This window comes from Euleptes europaea, chromosome 1, assembly GCF_029931775.1.
Source record: "Euleptes europaea isolate rEulEur1 chromosome 1, rEulEur1.hap1, whole genome shotgun sequence".
Lineage (NCBI taxonomy): Eukaryota > Metazoa > Chordata > Lepidosauria > Squamata > Sphaerodactylidae > Euleptes > Euleptes europaea.
The window spans coordinates 53,469,756-53,495,685 of NC_079312.1; the positions used below are offsets into that span (position 1 = coordinate 53,469,756).

The 25,930-nt window shown below is 45.3% G+C and overlaps 1 protein-coding gene and 1 pseudogene across 1 annotated transcript in view; both read right to left on the minus strand.

Annotated features, from left to right (window-relative positions):
* C1H3orf20 (chromosome 1 C3orf20 homolog) overlaps window positions 1-25,930 on the minus strand; it is a 50,575-nt gene that overhangs the window by 14,586 nt on the left and 10,059 nt on the right. Inside the window, exons 4-11 of the mRNA XM_056846884.1 lie at window positions 24,920-25,022; window positions 24,142-24,336; window positions 17,201-17,321; window positions 14,561-14,692; window positions 11,517-11,637; window positions 7,903-8,116; window positions 6,306-6,618; window positions 3,688-3,795 (exon numbers count right to left, since the gene is read on the minus strand). Coding sequence (XP_056702862.1) covers window positions 3,688-3,795; window positions 6,306-6,618; window positions 7,903-8,116; window positions 11,517-11,637; window positions 14,561-14,692; window positions 17,201-17,321; window positions 24,142-24,336; window positions 24,920-25,022 — 1,307 coding nt within the window. The remainder of the gene's footprint in view (window positions 1-3,687; window positions 3,796-6,305; window positions 6,619-7,902; window positions 8,117-11,516; window positions 11,638-14,560; window positions 14,693-17,200; window positions 17,322-24,141; window positions 24,337-24,919; window positions 25,023-25,930) is intronic.
* LOC130493629 (U5 spliceosomal RNA) lies at window positions 15,713-15,835 on the minus strand (annotated as a pseudogene).

The following is a 25,930-nucleotide window of genomic DNA, read 5'->3' on the forward strand; positions in this document are numbered from 1 at the left end:
GCACTGGAGGGATGTGTTAGGAAGCGCTCAGCTGGCAAAGAATTAAAGAGCACAACATGGCATGACGGGTGGGCATTGCATCACCTGTCACCACTGGCATCAGAAGCCTTGTCCAGTAGGGGCCCAACATGATTTCTGTTGCCCCAGAACCAACGGGTTGAAATTAAATCAAAAGAGTTTCCATCTAGACATTAGGAAGAATTTTCTAACTGTTAGAGCGGCTCCTCAGTGGAACAGGCTTCCTCGGGAAGTGGTAAGTGCTCCTTCTCTGGAGGTTTTTAAGAAGAGGCTAGATGGCCATTTGTCAGCAATACATTCTATGACCTTAGGCAGATCATGAGAGGGAGGGCATCTTGGCCATCTTCTGGGCAAGGAGTAGGGGTCACTGGGGGGGGAGGTAGTTTGGAATTTCCTGCATTGTGCAGAGGGTTGGACTAGATGACCCTGGTGGTCCCTTCCAACTCTATGTTTCTATGCTCACACAACAATTGCAATAATCACAGATGTACTTTGAGAGCTGCCATCCCCCATGCCCCAGTACAAAATATGCTGTGAGAGTCCTTGGGAAATATGACAACCCCTCACTAGAGAAGTACAACCTTTCAGGAAGACATCTGGACTCCAAAGTTTCTTATGTAATCTCTTAATTGAAGCAAATACCGAAGATGTGGACCATGATGCAGTAAGGCCATTTACACACAATGCTATGCATGTGTGTGTGAATTAACTGCCATCAAGTTGCTTCCCACTTATGGCGACCCTATAAATTAATGACCTCCTAAACACTCTATCATTAACAGCCTTGCTCAGGTCTTGCAAACTGAGGGCCGTGGCTTCCTTTGGAGAGCCAATCCATCTCATATTGGGTCTTCCTCTTTTCCTGCTGCCTTCAACTTTTCCCGGCATGATTGTCTTTTCCAGTGAGTCTTGTCTTCTCATAATGTGACCAAAGTACAATAAGTCCCTCTGAGTTCAATGGGGCTTCCTTCCAAGTATACGTACCCATGATTTCAGCCTTACACATGTGCAAAACTTTCCATGCTGGGTGTTTTCTGTTAACTTTTGCTGTCACATCTGTCCTACACAGAGTTTCCAGCATCCCTACTCCATAAAACAACTGATAACATACTTTTGAGTAGGGTTGCTAATTAGACAGGAGAAAAAAGTGACTCAATTGCACAAGCTGTCGAGTGATGAAGTTCATTAGAGTAGAGAACATACGCAATAGCCAAGCAGTATATGGGGAGCAAAAATCATCAGCAGGCCAATATGAAGCACAATAGCTAGACCTGTCTGTGCTTTCAATAGGGAATGAGAAATAAGAAATAGCCTTCATAATGCAGGAGAACTTTGGGGGACAGAGAGCTGTTGGCTTCCTTCTCAAGCGGTCTATAGACGGCAGTGGAAAACAGTGCGATTCAAAAGCGCCTTTTGCTTGTGAATCCTGTATGCTTTTATGTTCTGATTTTAAATGTTCCTGGCTTTTGTCTCTCTGTTGGAAAAACTTAGTGCATCTTTAAAAAAAAAATCTAATGGTGGTCTTTAAAGTGTCGTAAACTACCTTGGAACTTTGGTGAAAGGTGGGATGTCAACATTTTAATAAATAAAATATACAATGGTACATCAAAATAGACAATGGTAAATTAGAGTCAGTGGTACATGATCTACTGAATTTTAACAACTGGATTTAAGCCATATAATCAAATGTTAATTTAATGATATCAGTCGCCATATTTGTCCAAACTGCGGATTTTATGCACGGCTGTTTCCCTTGCTGTCACCCCTCCAATGACTTTGGGTCTTTGTTTTGATTATGCAGGCCATTTCTGACTGTCAGAGGGCGCCTCGCTCTCCCCTTGTGTTTCCCCGTGTTTTCAGGAATCTGTTTTATCTCAAATTTGAAAATGCAGGGAAATGCAGGGGGAGAGTGAGGCGACCCTGACAGTTGGAAACAGCATGCATAATCAAAACAAAGACCAGAAGTCGTTGGAGGAGCGACCTCAAGGGAAACAGAAATGCATAAAAGGCCTAATACTTCACCCTTTATTATTATTTTATTTGATTGCCATTTGTGAAAGGAAACTAATCAAGGAGCCAAGAGCCTTCTGCTTTGCCTACTTCTCCTCCCCTCTGCTAGTTGCCTACAGAATTATTCCATTCTCTCCTCTTTGACCTATCAGGGCATGTTCTTTAAGCTTTGTGCTTTCACTTAAAATAATTAACTAGACTGGTTAATTAGTGGCTTTAAATATTAACCTTTTCTCCTTTATAGAAGCTGCAATGACTAGGTTTAGTACACCGGCCCTACGTGCTTGATTAAATGTTAATTAATACTGGAACATAACAAGCAGCTTGTGAAATTTGCAAGGGCATTTGCCAATTTCATTCAGGATTTGTTAATTTCACTCCTTGCTGTGCCCTAATGCTGAGGACTCTATTCTTGACAGCAGCAGTGAGTCTATTTAAAGAGAAGAAGCAGATATGGGCTGTCGTTCTCAGAGCCTTCTTTATTTTTGAAGGGGAAGTGGCTACTATGTAAGCCTAAAACTATGAATATTTGTGTGCTGCTATTTTAATGTTCATAAGCCTTAACAAACTGGGATTCCCACGTATTAATACAAAAAAGGACTATGGGCTCAACTTAGTCACAAAGCCCACTTGTGACTACATCCGCCAGAGAGCATAAAGGAGCCCGATTTCCCCCTCTTTCTGCACCCAGACACTGTGCCAGGTCATTGGGAAGAGTGGGAAGCTTGTGTGGCTCTCCCATGTTCCAATTGAGACCACCCTTTCTCTCCTCACTCAAAGAAAATGAGAAATAAGAACATGAGGAATAGGAGCAGGCCTCTGGATTTTCCTGAATATAAATAAAATAAATCAATTGGAATGTAAATTTTTAAACGTCCTATTCTTTTAAAAAGCAATATAGCTTGCCCAACAGTGCTACACCACTTTCCAAATAAATAGGCTGGCAGCTCTTTAGACACATGTTAAACACAGCCGTCGTTCATCTTCAAGTGATGTGAATACACATAAACAACTATAAAGAAGTAAACATATACACAACTATAAAGAGCCAGTGTGGTGTAGTGGTTAAGAGTGGTGGACTCTAATCTGGAGATCCGGGTTTGATACCCCACTCCTCCACATGAGTGGCAGACTCTAATCTGGTGAACCGGATTGGTTTCCCCACTCCTACACATGAAGCCTGCTGGGAGACCTTGGGCTAGTCACAGTTCTCTCAGAACTCTCTCAGCCTCACCTACCTCACAAGGTGCTTATTGTGGGGGGGGGGGAAGGAAAGCGATTGTAAGGCACTTTGAGACTCCTTTTGGTAGAGAAAAACGGGGTATAAAAACCAACTGTTCTTCAAAAAAAAAAAGAGCCCCATCTCCAGTGCCAAGAACAGTAGAGAAGAAGATGGCCACATAAGGACAGGAGCTCTGTGCTAGTGTGTACAACTCTGGCCAGACCCCACCCCACCCCCCAAAAAACAAAAAAGCACTAGCTACCCTCCATCTCTTCTGCTGGGATCTAACTGGGCTTATGAAGGTTTGCTTACCGCTAATGGATCATTCTCAGATCATGGGCCTTTCTTCCAGCACCTGGTGTAATATGCCATAAAGATTTCGCCAACAGTATTGAACTGAAAGGGTCACGCAAGCAGGAAAATGATTGAACACATACCACCACCATTCCTGGAATGACACCATGCTTCTGGATGAGAAGAGGAGGATTCTTGTTCACTGGGTTGTCTAGGTCATATTTCAAGAAGCGGTAGGGATCATGTTTGCACTGAAAGGGAAGCCAAACGTTCACCTTTGAGGTCATGAGGATTACACTCCAAGCAAATTTGTGGGGTAGTGTGGCTGCTAGCAAGAACCAAACGACAGCTCTGGCAGGCAGACAGATGAACTGGAGACTGCCAGATGATTTTCCTCAGCAGAAGATGAAGGAGTTGGAAAAGCCTTACCTAGAGTCCCTTTGTTTTCTCTTCACCTGAGTTAACCGTGTTTCCATTTCCTTCCCCATCCCACTTAAAACACTAGATGGTAAGGGGAGGCAGGGCAGGGCCGTCTTAATGCATGGACACCACGGGGCCCCACAGGCATAGGTAGGGTTGCCAACCTCCAGGTACTAGGTGGAGATCTCCTAGTATTGCAACTGATCTCCAGCCAATAGAGATCAGTTCACCTGGAGAAAATGGCCACTTTGGCAATTGGACTCTATGGCATTGAAGTCCCTCCCCTACACAAACCCTGACCTCTTGAGGCTCTACCTCAAAAACCTCCCACGGGAGGCAAAGAGGGACCTGGCAACCCTAAGTGGGGGAGGCAGGGAATGCTATGTGAAGCTGGAAAAGATGTGACAGGATTTCCACCGTTTGCTAGAAAAACATGGTCTCACTCACTATTATAGGCAAATTCACAAAGAACGAGCCCGTAAATGGCTATTAATTGTGGTAACTAAACAGAGATTAGCAAGAGAGCCAATCCGCAACAACGTGCAGAAGGGGGGAAATATTACGTTCCCCCTCACCACTAAATCCAGCTTCCCTTTGCCACAGGCTCCCCACTTGCTACTGCTGTTCCTACGGGCTTTGCCCCCTCACCTCCTTGTTACTATGAGTGTTGTGCATCCTTTGGGGTTGCTTTGGCTGAAATCTGGCTCTTTCCCCTTTTTTGAAGTCTGCACACGCACTAATTGGTATGGGGTGGTTACCCCCAAATGGGATTTTCGGTCAGGCTTTTGTCAGGTTTTTCTGCAAACCTGGGGGCTTCTCCCAGTTTGAAGAGTCCTAAACAATAGCTGGGAGGGAAGGCAGCGTGATATAGCCCGATCTTGTCAGATCTCAGAAGCTAAGCAGGATTGGCCCTGGTTAGTATTTGGATGGGAAACCACCAAGGAATATCTAGGTTGCTATGAAGAAAGGCAGTGGAAAACCACCTCTGTTAGTCTCTTGCTTTGAAAACCTAGAAAACCCCATAAGGGGTCAGGAGCAACTTGACTGCACTTTACCCACACACAACAATAGCTATTGTTAGGATAATAAAGCTATTGTTAGGATAATAAAACCCATCCAAGAGGGCCACCCTTGGCTGTTATATTTCTACACCTGGAAAATACCATTTTTGTGAGGTGTGCATATTTGTTTACCTTACATAATGTAGTCTGTTTCTAGAGAAGGGACAAGCAATATACAGAGAACAGAAAGCTCTACCTATGCCTGGAAGGCTTTGCCTATCTTTCCACTCTTCCTCCTCCATTCCACTCTATGCCCACTTCTGCTCACATGCTTTGAAGCTTCTCTCATTGAACACATGAACACATGATGTTGCCTTATACTGAATCAGACCCTTGATCCATCAAAGTCAGTACTGTCAACTCAGACTGGCAGCGGCTCTCCAGGGTCTCAGGCAGAGGTCTTTCACAATACCTACTTGCCTAGTCCCTTTAACTGGAGATGCCAGGAATTGAACCTGGGACCTTCTGCATGCCAAGCAGATGCTCTTCCACTGAGCCACAGTCCCTTCCCTAGTAACTATATTCATTCTTAGTAACCATTTGATTTGGAAACTTGTTTTTAATAAAGGACAATGACAGCATCCTTAATTCTGCATCCGATACCAAATTGCAGATCTACACAGTACAAACATGGGGTTGGAGTGCACACATTCAATCCAAAAGTGGAGGTGTTTTCCTCTGGCAGAAGGAGCCTTCCCCAATGCAAGATACTTGGGAGACCATTTAACATCAGGGGAAGACTCCTTCCACCAGAGATAAGCACCTCTGGTCATGGAACGGATATGCAGGACCAAGCCCATAGGAACATATTCATGCAGCTCTGATCTTATTGAACATGATATTGTCGAAGGCTTTCAGAGTTCATTGGTTCTTGTAGGTTATCCGGGCTGTGTGACACTGTCCTTCAGTGTTACTCCTCTGAAGATGCCTGCCACAGCTGCTGGCCAAACGTCAGGAAAAAAAATACCAAGACCACGGTCACACAGCCCGGATTATTGAACATGGTTTGTGGATTGCACATGTGACACCTATACCATCATATAGAATAGCAACAGTTATCAACTAGGCAAGAATGTGTGAGCTCGGAGGAAAATGTGCCATTTGTGCAGTGGCTCTCCAGGATCTTGGATAGATCTGTTTCAACATCACCTGTTATCTGATCCTTTTAACTGGAGACCCTGGGGATTGAAGTGGGACTTTCTGCATGCAAAACAGTTGCTCTACCGCTGAGCCAGGGTCTTGACCCTACATTGCAGCCCTGAATGCCACATTAAGCTTACCTGAACACAAGGGGAGGGTCGGCCATGCTGCATCTCTATATATATCTTTTCTAAAGACCACTCGAAGAACGGAGAATAGTTTGGGTTTTTGGAGGACAGCACACATATCACAAGGATCTGATGAGGCTGGCGTGGGGCAGCAACAAACTTTTCAAATTCCAAGTCTGTAATTGATGGGATTTTCACAACACACTTGCAACCTACGACATCATCCTCTTTGGCCATTATCTGGCGTAGCACAATTGGGCAGTCTGCAGGAGAAGTTGCCCAGGTACCTGAAAGTTTTATTTCTTTGTCTGCTTCTGCTTTGTCTCTGTGAAGCAAGTGCCATCATTTTGAGAGAAGGAGAAAGAGAAAATGTAAAGCCAAATAAATATGAACACACGCATTATGCTGCAATATACTGAATCAGACCCTTGGTCTATCAAAGTCAGTATCCTCTACTTAGACTGGCAGCAGCTCTCCAGGGTTCTAGGCAGAGTTTTTTCACATTGGCCTTTTATGCAAGGACGTTTCCCCACAGTCATCCCGCCAACTGCTTTGGAACCATATTCTTTTGGTTATGCATGCCTTTTCCACTTGTTAGAGGTCAGCTTGCTCTCCCCCCCACATTTTGCCTGTCTTATCCAGATTCTGGCTAAAACAGCATCTGGAAAATGCAGGCAAAACACACGGGGAGAGTGAGGCAACCTCTGATAGGTGGGAAAGCCATGCATAATAAAAAGCCCCAAAGCAGTCAGCGGGAGTGACCACAGGGAAATGTCCCTGCATAAAAGACCATTGCCTGTTGCCAGACGTTTTCACTGAAGATAACAGAGATTGAATCAGGGACCTTCTGCATGCCAAGCAGATGCCCTACCACTGAGCCACGGCCCCTTCCCAAATATAATGTCAGCTGGGTGGCTTTAATTATATGATAGGCAAAGGGTTGTACCCTACAAACTGCAAACACAATATGGCTTTCCTGTCTCCCAGGTCTCCCTGAGACCTTCAAAAAGCTGTTGCCAGGAACTGTGATAGCCTCAGGAACAAAGTACCATGAGACTGGGGGGGGGGGGGCAGGTGCCGTGAAGAAAGAGAATCAAGAGACATTGTCCCCATTTCCTTCTTGCACTATGAGACCTCATGTGTCGGTAAAAACACCAGTCAAACTTTGCAGGGCAGAAAGTCTCCAAATGTAGGAGAAGAAGATGGCTACCTCCCAGGGTTACTGTAAGCATGCCATAAGGGGGAACCATATGCACTATTCTCTTCCGGGTTGGATAAAAATGGGACGTATAATTGTGGAGGTCTTATTTAACCCCAGACATGTACACTGAACTATAAACACTTCGTCTCTACACCAGACACACTGGCCCTGTATAACTCCCTCTGTGGTCAAAAGAAATTTTTCTGCTTGGTTTGCCACCTGTGTAACTTTTATTAGAAGATTCCTCCTTCTAAAGTCTCCTACCTACACCTGACATACTCCAGTATTTATTTTACAAGAATACTCCAGGCAAAGGGGTTAGTCTTGTTTCTCTGGACCATCCACAGGATAGCTGACTAGAAGTTGTTGTTGTTGTTTTTTCCCCTTCCAAAAGATAATCCCACTGACCGTGAGGGAACCTTTGGTTTTTTCCGGATGGTTCTGTAAAAGACAGGGGCTCTCATCACCGGCATTCTGGCCCTTGGTTTCCCTTCAGCTTTTAGAACCGCAGCACTTTCTTCTAGTAACTTGCGCTCCCAGGCCTGAGCTAATGATGGCTCCTTCGTCTTAAACCTCACTTGCTTTGAACTTTCGCTGAGCGGGTAATCTATGCAACATATACCTGCCAGGTAAGTGAGGGACAAATTGTCACGGTTTACAAACAAAACAAAACACGGTATGGAGTGCTACAGAAATGATTAACTATCAAGGCTCTGGTTGCCTTGTTTCACCAGGGAGCTCCTTTCAGAATGTCCTTTAACTCTGGGCTTCTTGACCTTGGAATGACAAACCAAAAGTCTCCCCCCAGCAAGCATTACAGAAATCCAGAGGATCAGTGCGCTGACAATATTCACCATAGCTGAAAAGCATTAACTGATTGATCAGCCTGACTACCTGATTAATGGTGCTTACTAAGGAATAGGGTTGTCAATCTCCAGGTGGTCAGCGCGTTGACTCAGCAATTTCTGGTACAAAACTTAACAACTACTTAAATTCCTCTATATTGTTTTCAATTATTAACCACTGTAATATGATATTCAGGCATTAAACATCATGCCTAAACTTTCGATGTTCTTACACTGTCACTTCATGCACATTACAATTATATCCTACAGTAGTAGTTGTTAAGTTTTGTACCAAAAACTGTTGAGTCTACGGGCTGACCATTAACTTTAGTTTATCCTATTTGCAGCATAGGTTGTTGGTTTACACAACCTCCAGGCGGTGGCTGGAGATCTCCCACTATTACAACTGATCTCCAGGTGACAAAGATCATTTCAGATGGAGAAAATGGCTGCTTTGGAAGGTGAACTCTATGGCATTGGAGTCCCTCCCCTCCCCTCCCCAAACCTCAGGTTCCACCTCCAAAATCTCCAGGTATTTCCCAACCCGGAGCTGGCAACCCTACTAAGGAAGGTACTGGTTCCTTCTATTGCCTGCCCTACCAGGCCTCTCTATATATGGAGTTTTTCTTTAATGCTGGATAATAGGAGGAGCTAAATTAACGCATGGTTCACTCTGGGTTAGAAGGATATTTGTACTATCAAACAATGTTTGAAGGAAGACTGGTGCCCAGGGCCAGGTTAAGGCATTTCATCACCCCAAGCAAGGCATACCCATCCTCTCCTGGGTCCATGCCATTACACATGAACACATGAAGCTGCCTTATACTGAATCAGACCCTTGGTCCATCAAAGTCAGTATTGTCTACTCAGACTGGCAGTGGCTCTCCATGGTCTCAGGCAGAGGTCTTTCACATCACCTATTTGCCCAGTCCCTTTAACTGGAAATGCCGGGGATTGAACCTGGGACCTTCTGCATGCCAAGCAGATGCTCTACCAGCCAGGGCCAAGCCAAGCTTCTATGCTGTTGCCCCAGGGGCTTGATTTGCATCTGGCCAGTGACCAGGAGAAGACACCAGTCTTGCTGCTGATGGCTAACAGCAAGCTGAGAGGACTAGCCCTTTCTATGCCTTGTAACTAATCATCTTCCTCCCCATTGAAAGACACCCATATCATGCCCCATCTGTTCAAGACTCTTCCTCTAGCACTTCTCCCTTCTCTCCGCTACGGTGCTAACACTTCCAAGGCAACAGCCGCCTTATGATTCATTCTATGTCTGCGTCTGACATACGAACAGCTCACCGGAAATCTCTTTTCTCCTACAATACTAAGTGGGTCTAGAAAAAGGGAAAGGGGAAATATTCTGCAAACACTCAATTACAGGGTGATGTGTTTGTGCATTAATTATGTAGCACTGCAATACATTCAAGTCAGGGCAGGGTATGCTCTATGCTCAATTCTGCACCTAGAAAAATGAAGCTCTGCAACTTGTATAAATTATGCAAACAGAGCAGATTAGCATGACCATTTGCATAATTTATTCTGCTGATATTGCTATTCCATATAAGTTATTCTGGCTTTGCTAGACACAGGTCGTGGCAAAGCACAACGTGGGGCATCAACGGGATTGTAACACACTTGTCCAAGAAACCAATTTTAATAAAGGTTTTCAAGTTGTCTACTGCATAACCTCCAGTGGAGATCTTAAGGACAGCTAAACAGTAAACTCCCCCCAGAACACCAAACCACAACTAGAAACAATGGAGAACCCACCGAAATGCTTAATGTGCAACAGCGCCGCCCACTGGTAGCATGTGTTTAAAGAAACATCACAATCCCCCCTCTCCTTAATTAAACATATAATCTAATATTTGGTGATGGAAAGTGCCAACAAGTCACAGCTCAACTTACGGCAACCCCTTGTGGTTTTGAAGGCAAGAGATGTTCAGAGGTGGTTTGCCACTACCTTCCTCTGCATTGTGGGCCTGGACTTCCTTGGTGGTCTCCCATCCAAATACTAACTAGGGCCAGCCCCGCTTAGCTTCTCAGATCTGATGAGTTTGGGCTAGCCTGGGCCTTCCAGGTCAGGGCAATGTAATATTTAGGAATGCCCAACTAATTGACCAAAAAAGGTTTCTGTGTGTCTTCCTCTTAAGAGTTCTGTATTCAGAAGACAAGGCCATTTCATTGGTAGCAGAGCCTTGGGGTTCAGGGCATACTAGGTGTCTGCTTTGGGTATATTGTCCTTTGCCTGTCTTGTCATGTCCGAGTCATCAGAACTTCCACGCGGTTCCTCTTCAAAGACTGGATGTCCCAGAGAAGGTATAGTAACCTGCAGCGACAGATCTACCATGCCTTCTTTTGCAGTACTTTCTTGGGAGTGAAGCTCATAATTTTTCATCAATCCCCTTTCTTTTCTTTCAGCGAACTGGTGTAACAGAACTCTGTGTATGACAAAGGGGCATGAGGAGAGGCTGAAGATCCGCCGCCCGCTGTGCTCCCAATCTGAATTGGGCCTTAGAGTGCTTGGGAATATTAGTTTCCCAGTATCACTTCTGACTGTAAAACAGGTCAGGGAATCCCAATCCAGCTCATGTCAGATGTAATGTCTAGTTTGTCCCTTAGACAGGGGTGATGGCACTGTTAAGTTCCCAGGTTTCACTTAATAAATGACAGTTTTGCAATGCCTGAATTCAGCTGTTTCATATAAAGTCCGTCAAATTTGCACAGCTCTTATTTCACTTTTAGAGAGTGCCCACTAGTGTTGCCGGTCAGCAGCTAGCAATCTGGGGGTGGGGACACATTATTGCCACGTCGACATTACGTTACTTCCAGGAAAAACCAGGGGTTACATCAGTGTGCTCTAGAAATTGCTGGAAACGCTTTGGTTTTACCAAAGAGTTTCTGATAACTCCTAGAGTGGCATGATGCTACTTCTAAGTTTTCCCTGGAAGTGATGTAACACCATCACACCAATGGCAAATTATTACTTTATTTTTCTTCAGCCAGCCACCAGAGCAGCAGCAGGCAACAGGAGCTGAGGACAGGAGATCTCCCATCCCCAGTGGGTACCTGGTAACCCTCCTTGCATTTATGTGTGTGTCAGAGCCACCCTGCATGACACGAAGTAAATTCTAGGCATTGTGGACATTACAGGAGCAGCAAAACTCATGACTATACCTGCAGTCAGCAAAACAGCATTGACAAATTGTTTCACAATCCTCTCAAACCTCCTCTTACTGTCAGCTAAGATTCTGGTCCACTGACCTTCATCCTCAATTTCATTGGTCTTTGCAAATATCTTTAGGAATGGAAAAGGATAAATGAAATAAGGCTTAAGGAATGCCGGTATTGGTCTGAGAGTTACAGGCAGCAAAAACAACGTATTTATGGCTCATTCAAGACTCCAAAGTATATTGCATATATTGGGAAGTATCCTGTCACAGACTGGATGAAGCCCTTCCTGGCTAAGGAGTATGGTTGTCAGGTGTGGCCCGGTAACCAGCAGAAGACAGGGTGGGGGGTAGAGACATGGGTGGACCACCATCAGTGATGTCAGTTCTGTATAGGATTTGCCAAAAGTTGTACGGTAAAACCATAGAATTGCTGGCAATGCCTAACATCATATCTGAGTTTTCCCTGGATGTGACATCACACCCTCGGACTGACGGCCATTGTTTTTATTGTTTTCCTTTTGCCACTCATAGTGGTGGTGGAAAATGGGAGCTGGGGGTGGGTATTCTACTAAGGAACTAGGGCTGGATCTAGGGAGGGGTGAGGGGGCAGGTGGCTTGGGCAGTGGGCAGAGAGGGGGCCATGGCAGGAGGTGGGGGAGGCTCAATTGCCCAGAGGAGATGGCTTGTTGTGCAGTGCACATGTCCCGTTTCCCTGATTGGGCTCCTGCTAGCAGGTGGGGAGGCTCAACTGCTCAGCAGAGATGGCTTGTTCTGCAGTGCGTGCGCCCCATTCCCCCAGTTAGGCTGCTGCTAGGAGGAGTAGGCTGAATTGCCCAGCAAAGATGGCTTGTTCTGCAGCACATGCACCCCGTTCCTCCAATTAGGCTGCTGCTAGGAAGTGGGGGAGGCTCAATTGCACAGAAGAGATGGCTTGTTCTGCAGTGCATGTGCCCTGATCCCCCAATTAGGTTGCTGCTAAGAGGTGGGGGACAGCCCCGTGGCACAGAGTGGTAAGCTGCAGTACTGCAGTCAGAGCTCACTAATCTCCCTCCTTCCCCCATCTGAGGCACCAGCCACTCTTCCATCTGCAGATCTTCCAATTCCTTGTCTTCCCTCCCTTTCAAGGACTGTGCATTGACAATGGCCATGGTAGGCTTTGGGCCCACAAGACTTCCAGAGGGGCGGACTTAAGGCGCGTTATACCACTTTGCCATGTTGGATGACCTTGCCATGTTGGATGACCTTGGGTCAGTCACACGCACTCCACCGAACCTTACTCACCGGGTTATTGTGAGGGTAAAATGGAAATGATATAAGTATCTTTAGATCCTCATTAGTGAGAATGGCAGGGTATAAATGGGGGTGGTGGTAAGAATGGTTGAATGCTGGCTCTAAGATACCATGGGGAACAAAGTCAGCTTGCTATTCACAGTGAGAAGAATTTTGCACTATACAACATCATACTGAGATGTAGAGCCAGGATCTTTCTGCTTTGGATTTCCTGCCAGAATTCAGGGCCATGAGAATTCAGGTGGAGATGGACTCTAGTTTAACTGGCTTTTTAAAGGAATTAGACAAACTAATGAAGCATAGGTCTATCCAAGTCTATCAGTCATAATGCCTACGTGGGCAGAGGCATCATAGTTCGAAGTACTTGAAGATACTGGGCCAACCAAGCCAAAAAAGGCACCCCAAGGTTCACCCTGGGGATGTGGTGCCATTTTGAAGAGTGAGTTCTCAACCAGGAACTCCTTTAAGCTGCCCTGTGGGGACCCATTTCTGTTTGAGACCACTGCAGCATTATGGGAAGAAAGGATCCTGCCTTCCCCACGAGCCATTCCATGTCAGAAAAATGGTGCAGGGGAAAAGCAGGATCCCTTCCTCCCCCAATGCCACAGTGGTCCTGATCAGAATTGGGCCCCCATGACACAGTTTAAAGGAGTTCCTGGTTGGAAACTCATTGTTTAAAAAGACAGCACTTGTCTAGTTTTGTCCAGCTCTCAGGGTCTCCCAAAGAGTGGTCACTGTTTGAATCAGAAAGCTGGACTAGATATAGGGTTGCCAACACCAGATTCGAACATTTAAAATAGAGGATGCTTGGTGCTACAGGATCTAAAAAAAACAGGCATCTGTTCTGTCCACTAGAAATGGGGTGGTGACTATGGGACATTCGTTGTGTTTCATAGGAAGAAGATACCCACTCAGGAAATAATGGACACTCCTTTTAAAGTATACAGTCACTTGCCATATACAATATACCAGACAATATCTATATGAACTTCAATCCATTTTTATTTTGTTAACATTTACACCCCCACCTTTATTTCTGTACAATTAAAATGGGTATTTTGTAGTATTTCTGTGTGTATGTGTTCTGTATTTAAAAAAGTGGAAACTGGGAAGGGGGGAGAGGCCAGCTGGGACAACGGTGAATTCTTAATCTCAAGAACGGCCCAATTAACACCAAGCGGTGGGGAAATATGTCATTCAGCCAGCCTACAAAAGCAGCCTGTGGGGTCATAAAGCATTTTAATGGAAAGGCTGTCTTTCCACAAAAGTGCATACACAATATAAATATTTAGAAAAAAGACCTGGAAATAGGCTCTTAACGAAAAGAGGCTCCCTTTAATGTAGGTTTCAGTGTAGTTCCTGGGGGTTACTCTTCAAAGGTCAATGGACCTCTAGGGGAGCAATTTGAAAAACAGCCCGATATGGAACACTGTTTGGGGGGGGAGGGTTCCCAGAGAGAGAGGGAGATAGAGGTATGGTTTGTCAGCTACCCTTTATAGCAGAGTTTGCTTGTGCTGATAAAAATAAAAACCAGGCTATGGGGAGGTGTTAGCTAAAGGGCACAATATTGTAATGTGCCAGGCTTAAAGCAATGCTCTGTTCAAGTACTAGAACCATTGGAGTTGGGGTGAAGGGAGGTAGCGCAAAAACTCTATGGGGAGGGCACCACAGAAGTGCTCTAAAAGGCCAGCAATTTTTGAAGATCGCATTCTACTTGCATGATGTAGCCAAGATCAAAATGATTTCCATTCTTCTTACCCGCTTCTCCAGCTTGGATTCATGCGGACACCCTTCACTTGACAAAGAGATAGTGATTGTTTCATTGTGAGAAGAAAAACTAAGAGTCATGGAATGTAGGCCAAGAACCTTTAGTTTTACTTGTTCGTTTATCTAAGGTACAAACAAACAAACAAAAAACAATTAACACCACTTGCATTTCCCCACTGGCCTCCTTTCCTATGTGTAAAGATTCCCTCAGAGCACAAATGCATACATGTAGGGTTAGGGTTGCCAACTTCCAGGTACTAGCTGGAGTAGGGTTGCCAGGTCCCTCTTTGCCACCAGTGGGAGGTTTTTGGGGTGGAGCCTGAGGAGGGCAAGATTTGAGGAGGGGAGGGACTTCAATGCCATAGAGTCCAATTGCCAAAGCGGCCAATTTCTCCAGGTGAACTGACCTCTATTGACAGGAGATCAGTTGTAATAGCAGGAGATCTCCAGCTAGTACCTGGAGGTTGGCAACCCTAAGCTGGAGATCTCCTGCTATTACAACTGATCTCCAGCTGCTAGAGATCAGTTCACCTGGAGAAAATGCCCGCTTTGGCAATTGGACTCTATGGCACTGAAGTCCCTCCCCTCCCCAAACCCCACCCTCCTCAGTCTCTGCCCCAAAAACCTCCCACCAGTGCGAAGAGGGACCTGGCAACCCTATCACTGGGTGACCTTGGGCCTGGTGTTCTCTCTTGGTTCTCTCTGACCTGTCTCACAGAGTTGTTGTGAGGATAAAATGGAGACAGGGAGAATGGTCTTCTAAGCTTCTTTAGGAGAGAACACCAGTGTATACATGTGTATTTTTGCAGTCTTCCCCCTCTGTACGAAGTAATACTTCCTCTCCCCCCTTTCCTGACATAATACTTCAGGCTTGGCCAGTTAGGATCAAAACAGACATTGCACTAAATGTGGTGCTGCTGCCCAAATGGAAGCCATGCACTTAAATCCCCTTCCCTAGTATAATATGATTATAGGATTCCCAGTTGCCTGGTAATGGTGGGCAATCGCCCAACAATTACTTCAGCTGCCTGTTAGCATTCAGCTGGTTGGAGGGCAGAAGCAGGCCTGGGGAAGGGAAGCAATCAGTGTCCGCTGTGCAATAACATCACTGATGGTTTATGTGGAAGTGCCAGCATTGCACAGGGAGGACACTCTAGCACTCTCCCCAAAAACTCTATGGAAACCATAGAGGTTTTTCATGAATCTCCACGGAAATCCTTAGTAAAAGGCGAAAGATTAATACAATCTGAGGAGAAACCAGAGTATAATGAATGCTATAGCATCCCCTGGTGCGATGATGGCAACTCCACATAAATAAGTACATCATTCTGTAGGTGATGCCAATCACTGCCCCTGAACCCTCCTCTCTAAACCTCCCACCAGTTGCCAGCAGGGACCTGGCAACCCTATATGATTATCGTCTGTTTCCTGACATCATATGATTATGTATTTGTCTGCCTGCTCTCTCCCTGCCATTGGAAGCCAATGATGTAGAGCAGAGGCTCCCAAACCTTTTGAGTCATGGAGCACTTTTCAGGAGAGAAATTCGTCACAGAGCACTAATTTTCACCTAGCACCTATATAATAAACCGCATGACAGTAGTATTTTTCTTTCCAGTGTCTTCATGGAGCACTAGGAGGTGTTTTGTGGAGCACAGTTGGGGAACCTCTGATATAGAACAAGGGTGGGGAAACATAGTATATCATGGCGTTAGAGCGTGACTAAGTTCTCCCAGAAGTTACAAAGAAGGAGCAATGTGTCCAGCTACTGATTTTAATGGTGGTTATGAGCTTAGCGTAATGCCTAGTCTGGTCTCCATAGAAGGGGTTCACTGAAGAATTACCATCAAGCTAAATATGACACTACATGTGCAGCACCACCACCACCACATGGCAGCTGTGCATTTAGATTCCACACACTGAAACAGCTAGTCAAACCATATTGAACTACATGGAAAGATGTCTGATAAACATTTTGACTTGTGTCCCACCCACTGTTATATCATTCTGCATTGAAAGTAGTTGTAAAAAGTGCAATCCCACTTGCTTGGCCCATAGCATGGCAACCCAAGGCTTCTTCTCCCAGGTCCTGAGTGCATATATTACCTCTGCCAGAGGGGGGAGTACACACAACTGAGCAATGGAGCCTGAGACATTTGCTGTCTCAAGCTGGGCATCTAATGGGCGGGGGCAAGGAAGAGGGCATATGCTAGGCTGGCCTAGTCTGTTCTCCTTTCTCTCCCCCCTCACTACTCAGAGTTGGCAGCCCTCACGTGCAGATGGGCCCTCAAACATTTTCTGCTCTTGCTAAATGGCCGGCAAGCTAGAGGAGGGGCACGGGGGAAAGGAGGCTCCTCCTCTGCCTTTCTTGCCTCCCCACATTTGGCCCCTCTGTTCCCTTGCTCTCTGCCTCTTGAGAACACAGACAGATAGAGGCCCTGTCCATTAACATTCTACTACAGTACTATGTGACTAACTCTCTACAGGCTTTAAGTTTAAAAGCTGGACAATCAATCTGTCCCATTTTTACCCTGAACTTAGTGATGGATCAAGCAAGAAGCTGTTCAGAGCATGGGAACTAGCCTTTGTTGTTCTCCTGGCCCAAGGACATTGGCAGGGGTAGTTCTGTACCTGAAAGTCTAGCGACTGCAGAATTTGTTGCTTCGAATGCCATTTCCATTCATGGGTCAAAACACCAGTCTGGTCTCTAATTGTTCCTCCTTCTTGAGTCATCAAGAGCGCTAGTGAGCATCTGAGTAAAGGGGGAAGCCGTTAAGCCACGCATTACAATACTAAGAAAGCAGAATTAGAATTAGAATTAGAATTAGAAGAAGAGTTTGTTTTTATACCCCAATTTTCTCTCTCTACTTTTAAGAAGTCTCAAGCAGCTTACAATCACCTTCCCTTCCTCTCCTCACAACAGACACCTTGTGAGGTAGGTGGGACTGAGAGAGTTCTGAGAGAATTGTGACTAGCCCAAGGTCACCCAGCAGGCTTCATGTAGAGGAGTAGGGAATCAAACCCAGTTCACCAGATAAGCGTCCACCACTCTTACCACTACACCATGCTGGCTCTACATAGGACATAACCCTTGTTTCTGGTTCAAATGACTGTCACTGTTGTTGCAATACTCATATGGAAATATCGGAGGTTTATAAACAAGACCCCTGAGAATTTATTTTTTCTTTTTTTAAAAAAAGCTCATGTTTTGCACACAAACTAACTTGCTAATCCCTTGCCCTTGCCACGTGAACGGGATCCAGCACCTAATCTTCCATGACGTCACCATGGCCCTGGGTAGGCCACTGGCTGCCATTAATGAAACTGCTCTGATGATGCAGATGAGCCAGGCAGCTCGAGGCTAGGAAGCTGGGTGTGTTGGGAGGCTCGGGATGTGTTAGAACTGGAAAGGGAAGATCAGTGGGCCCCGCTCTCTCATATAACCCCCGTATACACTGCTTATTATGACTGTGACCTTTTTTCTCCATGAGCTTCAACATGTGGTACACCTATTAGTTAGACCCAGTGGGGTTAAGCTTTAACATCTGCCATTAACAGCTTCCCATACCACACGCTTCAGAGACTGAGAGTCAGGATAATTAATTATCTCTCATATAAAAACAGTGATAGAGGGGAGTCATAACGATAAATGGCCAGTAACGTCAGACTTAATGGCTCTAGACAACTTCATTTATAAAGTCTGCCATAAAATAATAAAATCCATATGATTTGATTGGAGCCACAAACCCAGCTTTCTATCTGTGTCACACAGACTAGCTCTCTAACCTTGGAAGAATCTCTTAGCTTATATTTCCCAATTTATTCATCTGTAAAACTCAGCTAACACCTCTCTCATATGATACCTAAGAGGGCTAGGAAGGGAAAACCTCTACAAGTGGTCCTCTTTCTACAAACATTAATGCCTTGACAATACAACCCTTCTAATTCCCTTAAGTCAATGGGTTTAGATGGGTAGTACTTTGTTTCAGATTGCACAGTTAGAGTTCTGGAGTTACTACCACCAAGTGAAGCTTTACATAAGCAGTTTGGAATCTTCTACTCATAGGAGAGTCTGATGTTATTATAATCAAGATGGTCAAGCAGTGTTCTCAAAGGGAACCCTGCTGAGACTGGGGTTGGCTTAATATAATGAAAATATTATCATAATATTATGTAATCATAATATGATTGGGCTGTCTTCTGATTAAAGATATCCTAGTCAATTAACCAATTAATGGATCTATTACATCTACATAAATTGGCAGATGAGGAACAACAACAGCTCTAATGAGAAAAGTATGCTTTATTTTTAGAGCCACGGGCATCATCTTGGGAGATGATTCCCCTTCTCTCTCGAACAGGAGATAATACCGCTTCTAAAATAGGATGGCATCTGCAGTTTTATACACATTTTTAAAAATTAAATATTCTGCTTGATTAAGCTAGCTGATTAAATTTCACAGCTCTAATTTTAACTACATTTTTCAGTTGAAAACCTTCTGTCCTAGGCTTGCCATTAGCCTGCTGAGAGTGGGCAATCCTTCACCCCCCCACCCCCCAGCCTTTCATGATTTGAAGATTGGAAGACAAAATTGGGGGGATAGCTTTGATGGTAAAGACCGTAGAGATTGGAGGAATTCTCAGAGCATCTCCTAGAAATGGTGTCACATCTTCCATGATGCTTTAGGGATTTCCCCAGGCACTGCCCCCAAATCTCCTGCCATTTGCTAACACGGGGCTGGCAAAATTACTCCATACCCAGACAACAAGGGGTAGTACACCTTTGCACCTTCTGGTGCCCAGACCGAAACAGCAAGGATAAATTAGTGCTACTCACCTGGTTTTAAATGAATAGTGTACACATGACTGACCATATGATATAAATGAACCTAGAAGAGCTGAGCTGTGAGCATCGGGATACAGAAGGGTGATTGTCCTTCCTACGCAGCATACGGGAAACTGATATATCGCAATATTTCCTGATGGATAACTTTTACATGGGTCAAGTAACATCACATGTGCAAAAGTGCATTCATCTAGCTATTCCATTGATATGTTCAAACACTGTGATAGTTCAGGTTCACTCTGTCAAATCTTGGAAGTAGACTGCTTCTGTTGTTAAAGATGGTCAGTCACAGAAGCGTTCTCACTTGTCACAGTCTGACAACGTAGCATGGGAACCATGATTATGTGGAACAAGCTGCAAGACCCGAGCATTCTAGGTCCTCTCCAGGAGTCTGCATTTTCAGGTACAGACGCCAGTATTAGGAAAATGAAACGTCCATCGTATGAATCTAAACATTTCGACACTGCACGTTGTCCTGGGTGAGCCTCCAGGAAGTTTTGCAATCTAATATAAAGTTAATTCACCAGAATGAAACATTTCAATTTCACCATCAACATCCAGAGAAGTAATATCACCCCATTAAACTCTGTCAATGGTCAAATGCCTCTCTAAAAAAGCTCTGCCTTACATTGTCTTCAGAGGTGACAGTCTGATCCCTTCTGGGCGGCTGTTCGCCTCTTGCTGGCCTGGGAGAGCGATGTCAAGTGGGACCCCTGAGTGACTCCCCTACATGGGACCTATTGGTTGATACAGTGCAATCGCAGGGCCGTACCACCTCCAAATGTAAGGGGGGAAATCACACCTGTTTTTAAATCCCCTGTATTTGGAAACCTAACACATTTGTGGGGGGCTATCGTCCTAGCCTTCTCTGAGATGTGTTAGTTTCCACATGCAGGGAAACCAGCAAACACGTATTCTCCTTCCTGCAGTCGTCCCTCTGCCTGTTGTCTATTGTATACTTTGGGGCATGGATCCTTGCCACACTGAAGCTTCATTCAAGGCAACTGAATAAAGGCTGTGCGGTGGAGCAAAGGGTGGCTCTGTCTCTGAAGCGGCCGCATCTAAAGGATCGTTTCCCTGACAGTTTCCTAAGCGCCATGGCGGCAAATGAATCTATTAGTCAAAGTGATGAGATAGAAAAAGAGGGAATGTAAAGGCCGCTTGAAAGGAGGCCTTTGTGCTTAACACGCCGCGTTAGAAAGCAGAGACTGATAAAAGGAGTCATTGGGGCTGCCGAAGTAACATGAAATCGTGCACTAAGAGCCTTTCATACTTAAACTCGCAGTTCAGTGGGAAGATCAAACGGAGCATGTGCTTTCTGTGAAACAACTTCAAATGAACCACAGCCAAGTGGTTGTCAAGGAAGTTAAAGGCGGGGGGGGGGGGAATCAGAGGAAGAGAAACAGAGCAAGAGATTCTGATGGTTCAATTCTATATTGCTGTGAGGGGAGCTGAGGCTGGAAGAAGAGGCACTCTGGGCAAGGAGAGGGGGGACTTCAGCCATCTTCAAAATGTCCCTCATTACTGTTACGTTTTCATCTTTCCCTCTCTCTGAGGAGGTTCTCTCTCTCTCTCCATTATATCCTCGTAACCACTTTGTGAGGTAGGTGAGAGAGTGACTAGCCCAACATGCCCAAAGCACACCATGTGATTCATGGCAGTCGGGGGACTTGAAATAGGTATCCTGGATCCTAGTCTGATACTCTAACCCAGAGATACTCACTCGTTGGCTCGGGAGCTACACGTGTCTCTTCCGAGCACCAGAGGGACACCTGCTCCACGTATCTGGAAAGTGGGCAAGGTAAAGCCATTGCAAGTAGAAAACAGCACTGAGAGAAGTTTTAGCCACCACTTCTCCTGCAACACTGGAATTCAGCTTGAAGGGAACTTTTGACATAGGGAAGCATTTATTATCATTATTTTAACATCCAGTCTAATACAGTATTCTAGAGAACTTGAACACTGTTTTGTGTCCTAAGCCTGACTTGCATGCCTTTCCCAAGGCTAAGGTTCACAAGTGATGGGAAGAGACATGTTCTCAGTCCTCTGCTCCGAAGTAATCTGGTGATTAAAAACTTATAGTTAAATATTTAATATTGTTATATCTTATGTTATTTTATGCGTGTGTTTAGTGCACTGCTGCACGGAGTATACATTAGTCATGTGATCCTTGTGATTGACAGCGATTGCAATGTGGCTCTCCGCAAGCCACAGAGTGAGTAACACTGCTGTAACCATTGCCCCACGCTGTCTGATTCCACCATTGTACTAAATTGTGCTGCTTCTAATGAGAGGAGGAAGCTTCCACACCCTTTACTACTAGTGCAAGCTTACCCTGTCCCAACCTCAGAGATACCTCTGTACAGGAGGATGAAGAATCCTGCCACAGCCAGGATTTTTCTGACTTCCAGAGCACTCCCACCAATGGCTGCAGCTGACCATGTAAGGTATTTCAGAGGAACAGTAGCATACAGAGTAGTGATCCCAGCGAGCAAGCAAAAGGGTTTTAACAAAACCACTTGGGTCAAATAGGGTTGCCAACTTCCCGGTTGGACCTGGGGTTCTCTCAGAATGTTTCCTCTTCCACTTGGAGAGGAGTGACTAGTGGAGCGCCTCAAGATCTGTCCTGGGCCCTGTGTTGTTCAACATTTTTATAAATGATTTGGATGAAGGAATAGAGGGGATGCTTATTAAATTTGCAGATGATACTGAATTGGGAGGGGTAGCAAATATGGTAGAAGACAGAGCCAGGATACAGGATGATCTTGATAGGCTGGAAAATTGGGCTAAAACTAATAAAATGCATTGCAACAGAGATAAATGTAAAGTTCTGCATCTAGGTAGGAAAAATCAAATGCATAATTATAGGATGGGGGAGACTTGTCTCAGCAGTAGTGTGTGTGAAAAGGATCTTGGGTTCTTAGTAGACCAAACACTGAACATGAGTCCGCAGTGTGATGCGGTAGCTAAAAAGGCAAATGGGATCCTGGGCTGTATCAACAGAAGCATAGTGTCCAGATCATGCGAAGTGATGGTATCACTTTACTCTGCTCTGGTTAGACCTCACCTAGAGTATTGTGTTCAGTTTTGGGCACAATTTAAGAAGGATGTAGATAAGCTGGAATGTGTTCAGAGGAGGGCAACAAAGATGGTGAGGGGTTTGGAGACCAAGTCCTATGAGGAAAGGTTGAAGGAGCTGGGTATGTTTAGCCTGAAAAGGCTGAGAGGGGATATGATAACCATCTTCAAGTACTTGAAGGGCTGTCATATAGAGGAGGGTGCTGAGTTGTTTTTTGTTGCCCCTGAAGGTCGGACCAGAACCAACGGGTTGAAATTAAATCAAAAGAGTTTCCATCTAGACATGAGGAAGAATTTTCTAACCATTAGAGCGGTTCCTCAGTGGAACAGGCTTCCTTGGGAGGTGGTGAGCGCTCCTTCTCTGGAGGTTTTTAAGAAGAGGTTGGATGGCCATCAGTCAGCAATGCTGATTCTATGATCTTAGGCAGATGATGAGAGGGAGGTCATCTTGGCCATCTTCTGGACATGGAGTGGGGGTCACTGGGGGTGTAGGGTGTAGGAAGGAGGTGGTTGTGGGTTTCCTGCATTGTGCATGGGGTTGGACTAGATGACCTTGGTGGTCCCTTCCAACTCGATGATTCTAACTGCAAGTCATCTCCAGACTACAGAGATCAGTTTCCCTGGGGAAAATGGCTGCTTTGGAGGGTGGACTCTATGGAATTATGGGGTCCCACATCCTCGCAGAGCAACCTTTGGGGGCATCATTTAGGGCTGCAGCAGAAGGGAGGCAGGGAAGCTGTGTTTCCCTGGATGAAAATCCTTCCATCCATATCAATTGTAAGTGGGATCCAAGCCCATGTGTGGAGTGATACATCCTGCCCTTCCTCCAAGAAGCTCAAGGTAACATATACAGCTCCCCCTTCCTCCATTCTATCCTCACAACCACAACTGTGTAGTGGGTTAAACTGAGAGCTAGTGACTGGCCCAAGGTCTCCCAGTAAGCTTAAGTAAAAAGGTAAAGGTCCCCTGTGCAAGCACCGGGTCATTCCTAACCCATGGGGTGACGTCACATCCCGACGTTTACGAGGCAGACTTTGCTTACGGGGTGCTTTGCCAGTGCCTTCCCCAGTCATCTTCCCTTTACCCCCAGCCAGCTGGGTACTCATTTTACCGACCTCGGGAGGATGGAAGGCTGAGTCAACCTTGAGCCGGCTACCTGAAACCAACTTCCATCGGGATCGAACTCAAGTTCGAACTCAGGTCGTGAGCAGAGCTTTTGACTGCAGTACTGCAGCTTACCACTCTGCGCCACAGGGCTCATAAGTAGTAGCTTTAAATCTGGGTCTACAAGGTACAAGTTTAACTACTGTACCACAGCAGGCACATGTAAAACCTGAGCTGGAACTGCCCCAGGTTTTTGTAAACTGGGAACCGCTACAAAACTTGCCACAGACCTTTAAACATTACGTTCCCCCACTACAGAGTGTATGGCTGGGTCCCAGGGCCAGCACAAGGGGAGGCACGCTTCCTGATAGAATCTGAGATTTGGAGTCCTTCGACTGATAAATGTCTGCAGAGGGCTCAACAAAAGACGTTGCTGAGTTTTGCAGCTGGATCCCACGTAGGTGATTACATGCCTTCAACTCTGCCCATAGTAAGCAGCCTCAACAATAATCCAACCCTTGGGTTCTACCAGAATTAAGGATACAAGATAAATGATGTCCCGTCAGGAAAGGCGTAGTGGAACTTCTTTGACTTCTTGCGCGGCTTAGGTTCTGGGACCGCTGTGGGTGATGAAACTTTTTTCAAGGATGCAGATGGTGTTTTGGTGAGAGTCGGGTAGTGTCTCAGCGTTAGGGGCCTTGTGTAGCCTTTCGTTTTGTAGAGAGCCTTCTCCTCCTCTCTAGAAACAACAGCAACAGTTGCATTTTTTTTTTTTGGTCAGGGAGAAGGGTCACAGCTATTGAGTACATTGTACATTACAATTCATTAAAAAAACATTTTCAGAAAGTTGGGATTTATAGCCCAGGGTCTTGGCGCCAGAAAGCTACCACAAGGTAGCCAGTTGTTGTTTTTCAATCGACTTATCGTTGATTCACACAGGTGATTCACAAGGGAGAACTGATATAGGATGTATCTGAGAATGCGTGCTGGGAACTTCCCAGTTCATATCTCATCTAGGTCACAAATAGAGTAGCAAGATTTTAAACTGGTCATTCTAGATGTCTCCCGAATAGCAACTTGATCTGCAAGCAATTATCAAGTGACATTATTTAATTTCATGCCATGAAGTGATTCAGCTGTCTATTTCCACCCATTAAACCTCTGTTAAAGGGACAGAACTTTTTTTCTCCTTTCCACCTGGCAACCTTAGCCTCAAACTTACTTATAGTGTTGTTCCCTTCAGTGTATTAAGACCCTCTGAAACTGGCCTGCCATTAGATATGAAGGATGCATTCTATCCTTGAACCTTTGGAGATGCTTACATACGTCTGCAAATTTCTCGGAGCTTCTCCCTGGCTTGTGGACAGGGGTCCAGCCTTTCATCGTAAGAGGATTGGTCTTGGTTAGTTTTATGTTTTGTTGCACCTTCAAAAATATATTTGGAAACAAAGATTAAAGAAAGCAGCTCTTTCCAGTAACTCAGTACTTTGTGAAGAACAGGTGCCCATTGCCTCTACAGACCTTTCCTATCAAACTCTGGCCTGTCTTCTAGACAATTGCTGAGGGCACCAGAGGTGGAGGGGTGCCAGCCAGCCCGGTTGCTGTCCTACCAGCCTGCCCACAGCAGACCCTGGAGGTATCCCTAGCCCCAGTGGGCAGCCTGCCAGAAGCCTGTTCTCCCCACCTTCGCAGTAGGAGGAAGAAAGGCAAGCAATGGCTTCCTGCCTCCCTGAGGTGAAGAGGGCGAGAAGAGTGAGCGACAGGCTCACTGCTCTCCCCAAAGGCACGGGGAGGGTGAGGAGACGGGCAGCAACCTCGTTTCCCACCATCCTGAGGTACAGGGGGACTTTGGCCCATCTTTCTCCTGGAGGCTTAATCCTACATTTCAGTAAAGAAATCCACCTCAGACAAACTAATAGCTGATGATACAACAATACTGAAGGCTCACAGCATACCCTGATGTTCTCCAGGCCATCCTCTGGGATGCCATAAAGGAGATATTTCGATTAGTGAAATCTCTATGAACAAAGCAGCAAAATGAAGCTGCCAAGGAAAAACTGTAGAAGGAAATCAGCCATTTGGAACAGAGACATATAAGGTTTAACAGCACCACAAAAGACAAAAAGCACGTAGCCAAAGACTGGGATTAGTTTGTTAAGACAAAGCAGTGGTTTATCTAAATGAAATCTATTATGAATGTGGTAACAAAAAATTCTAAACAATTAGCTAGGCATGGAAAGCAGAATGTAAAAGATGTCAGTCAACTCTTTGTTACTTTTCATGGACTCACACATTATATATATCCCACAAGCCCACTGAGAATACCAATACTT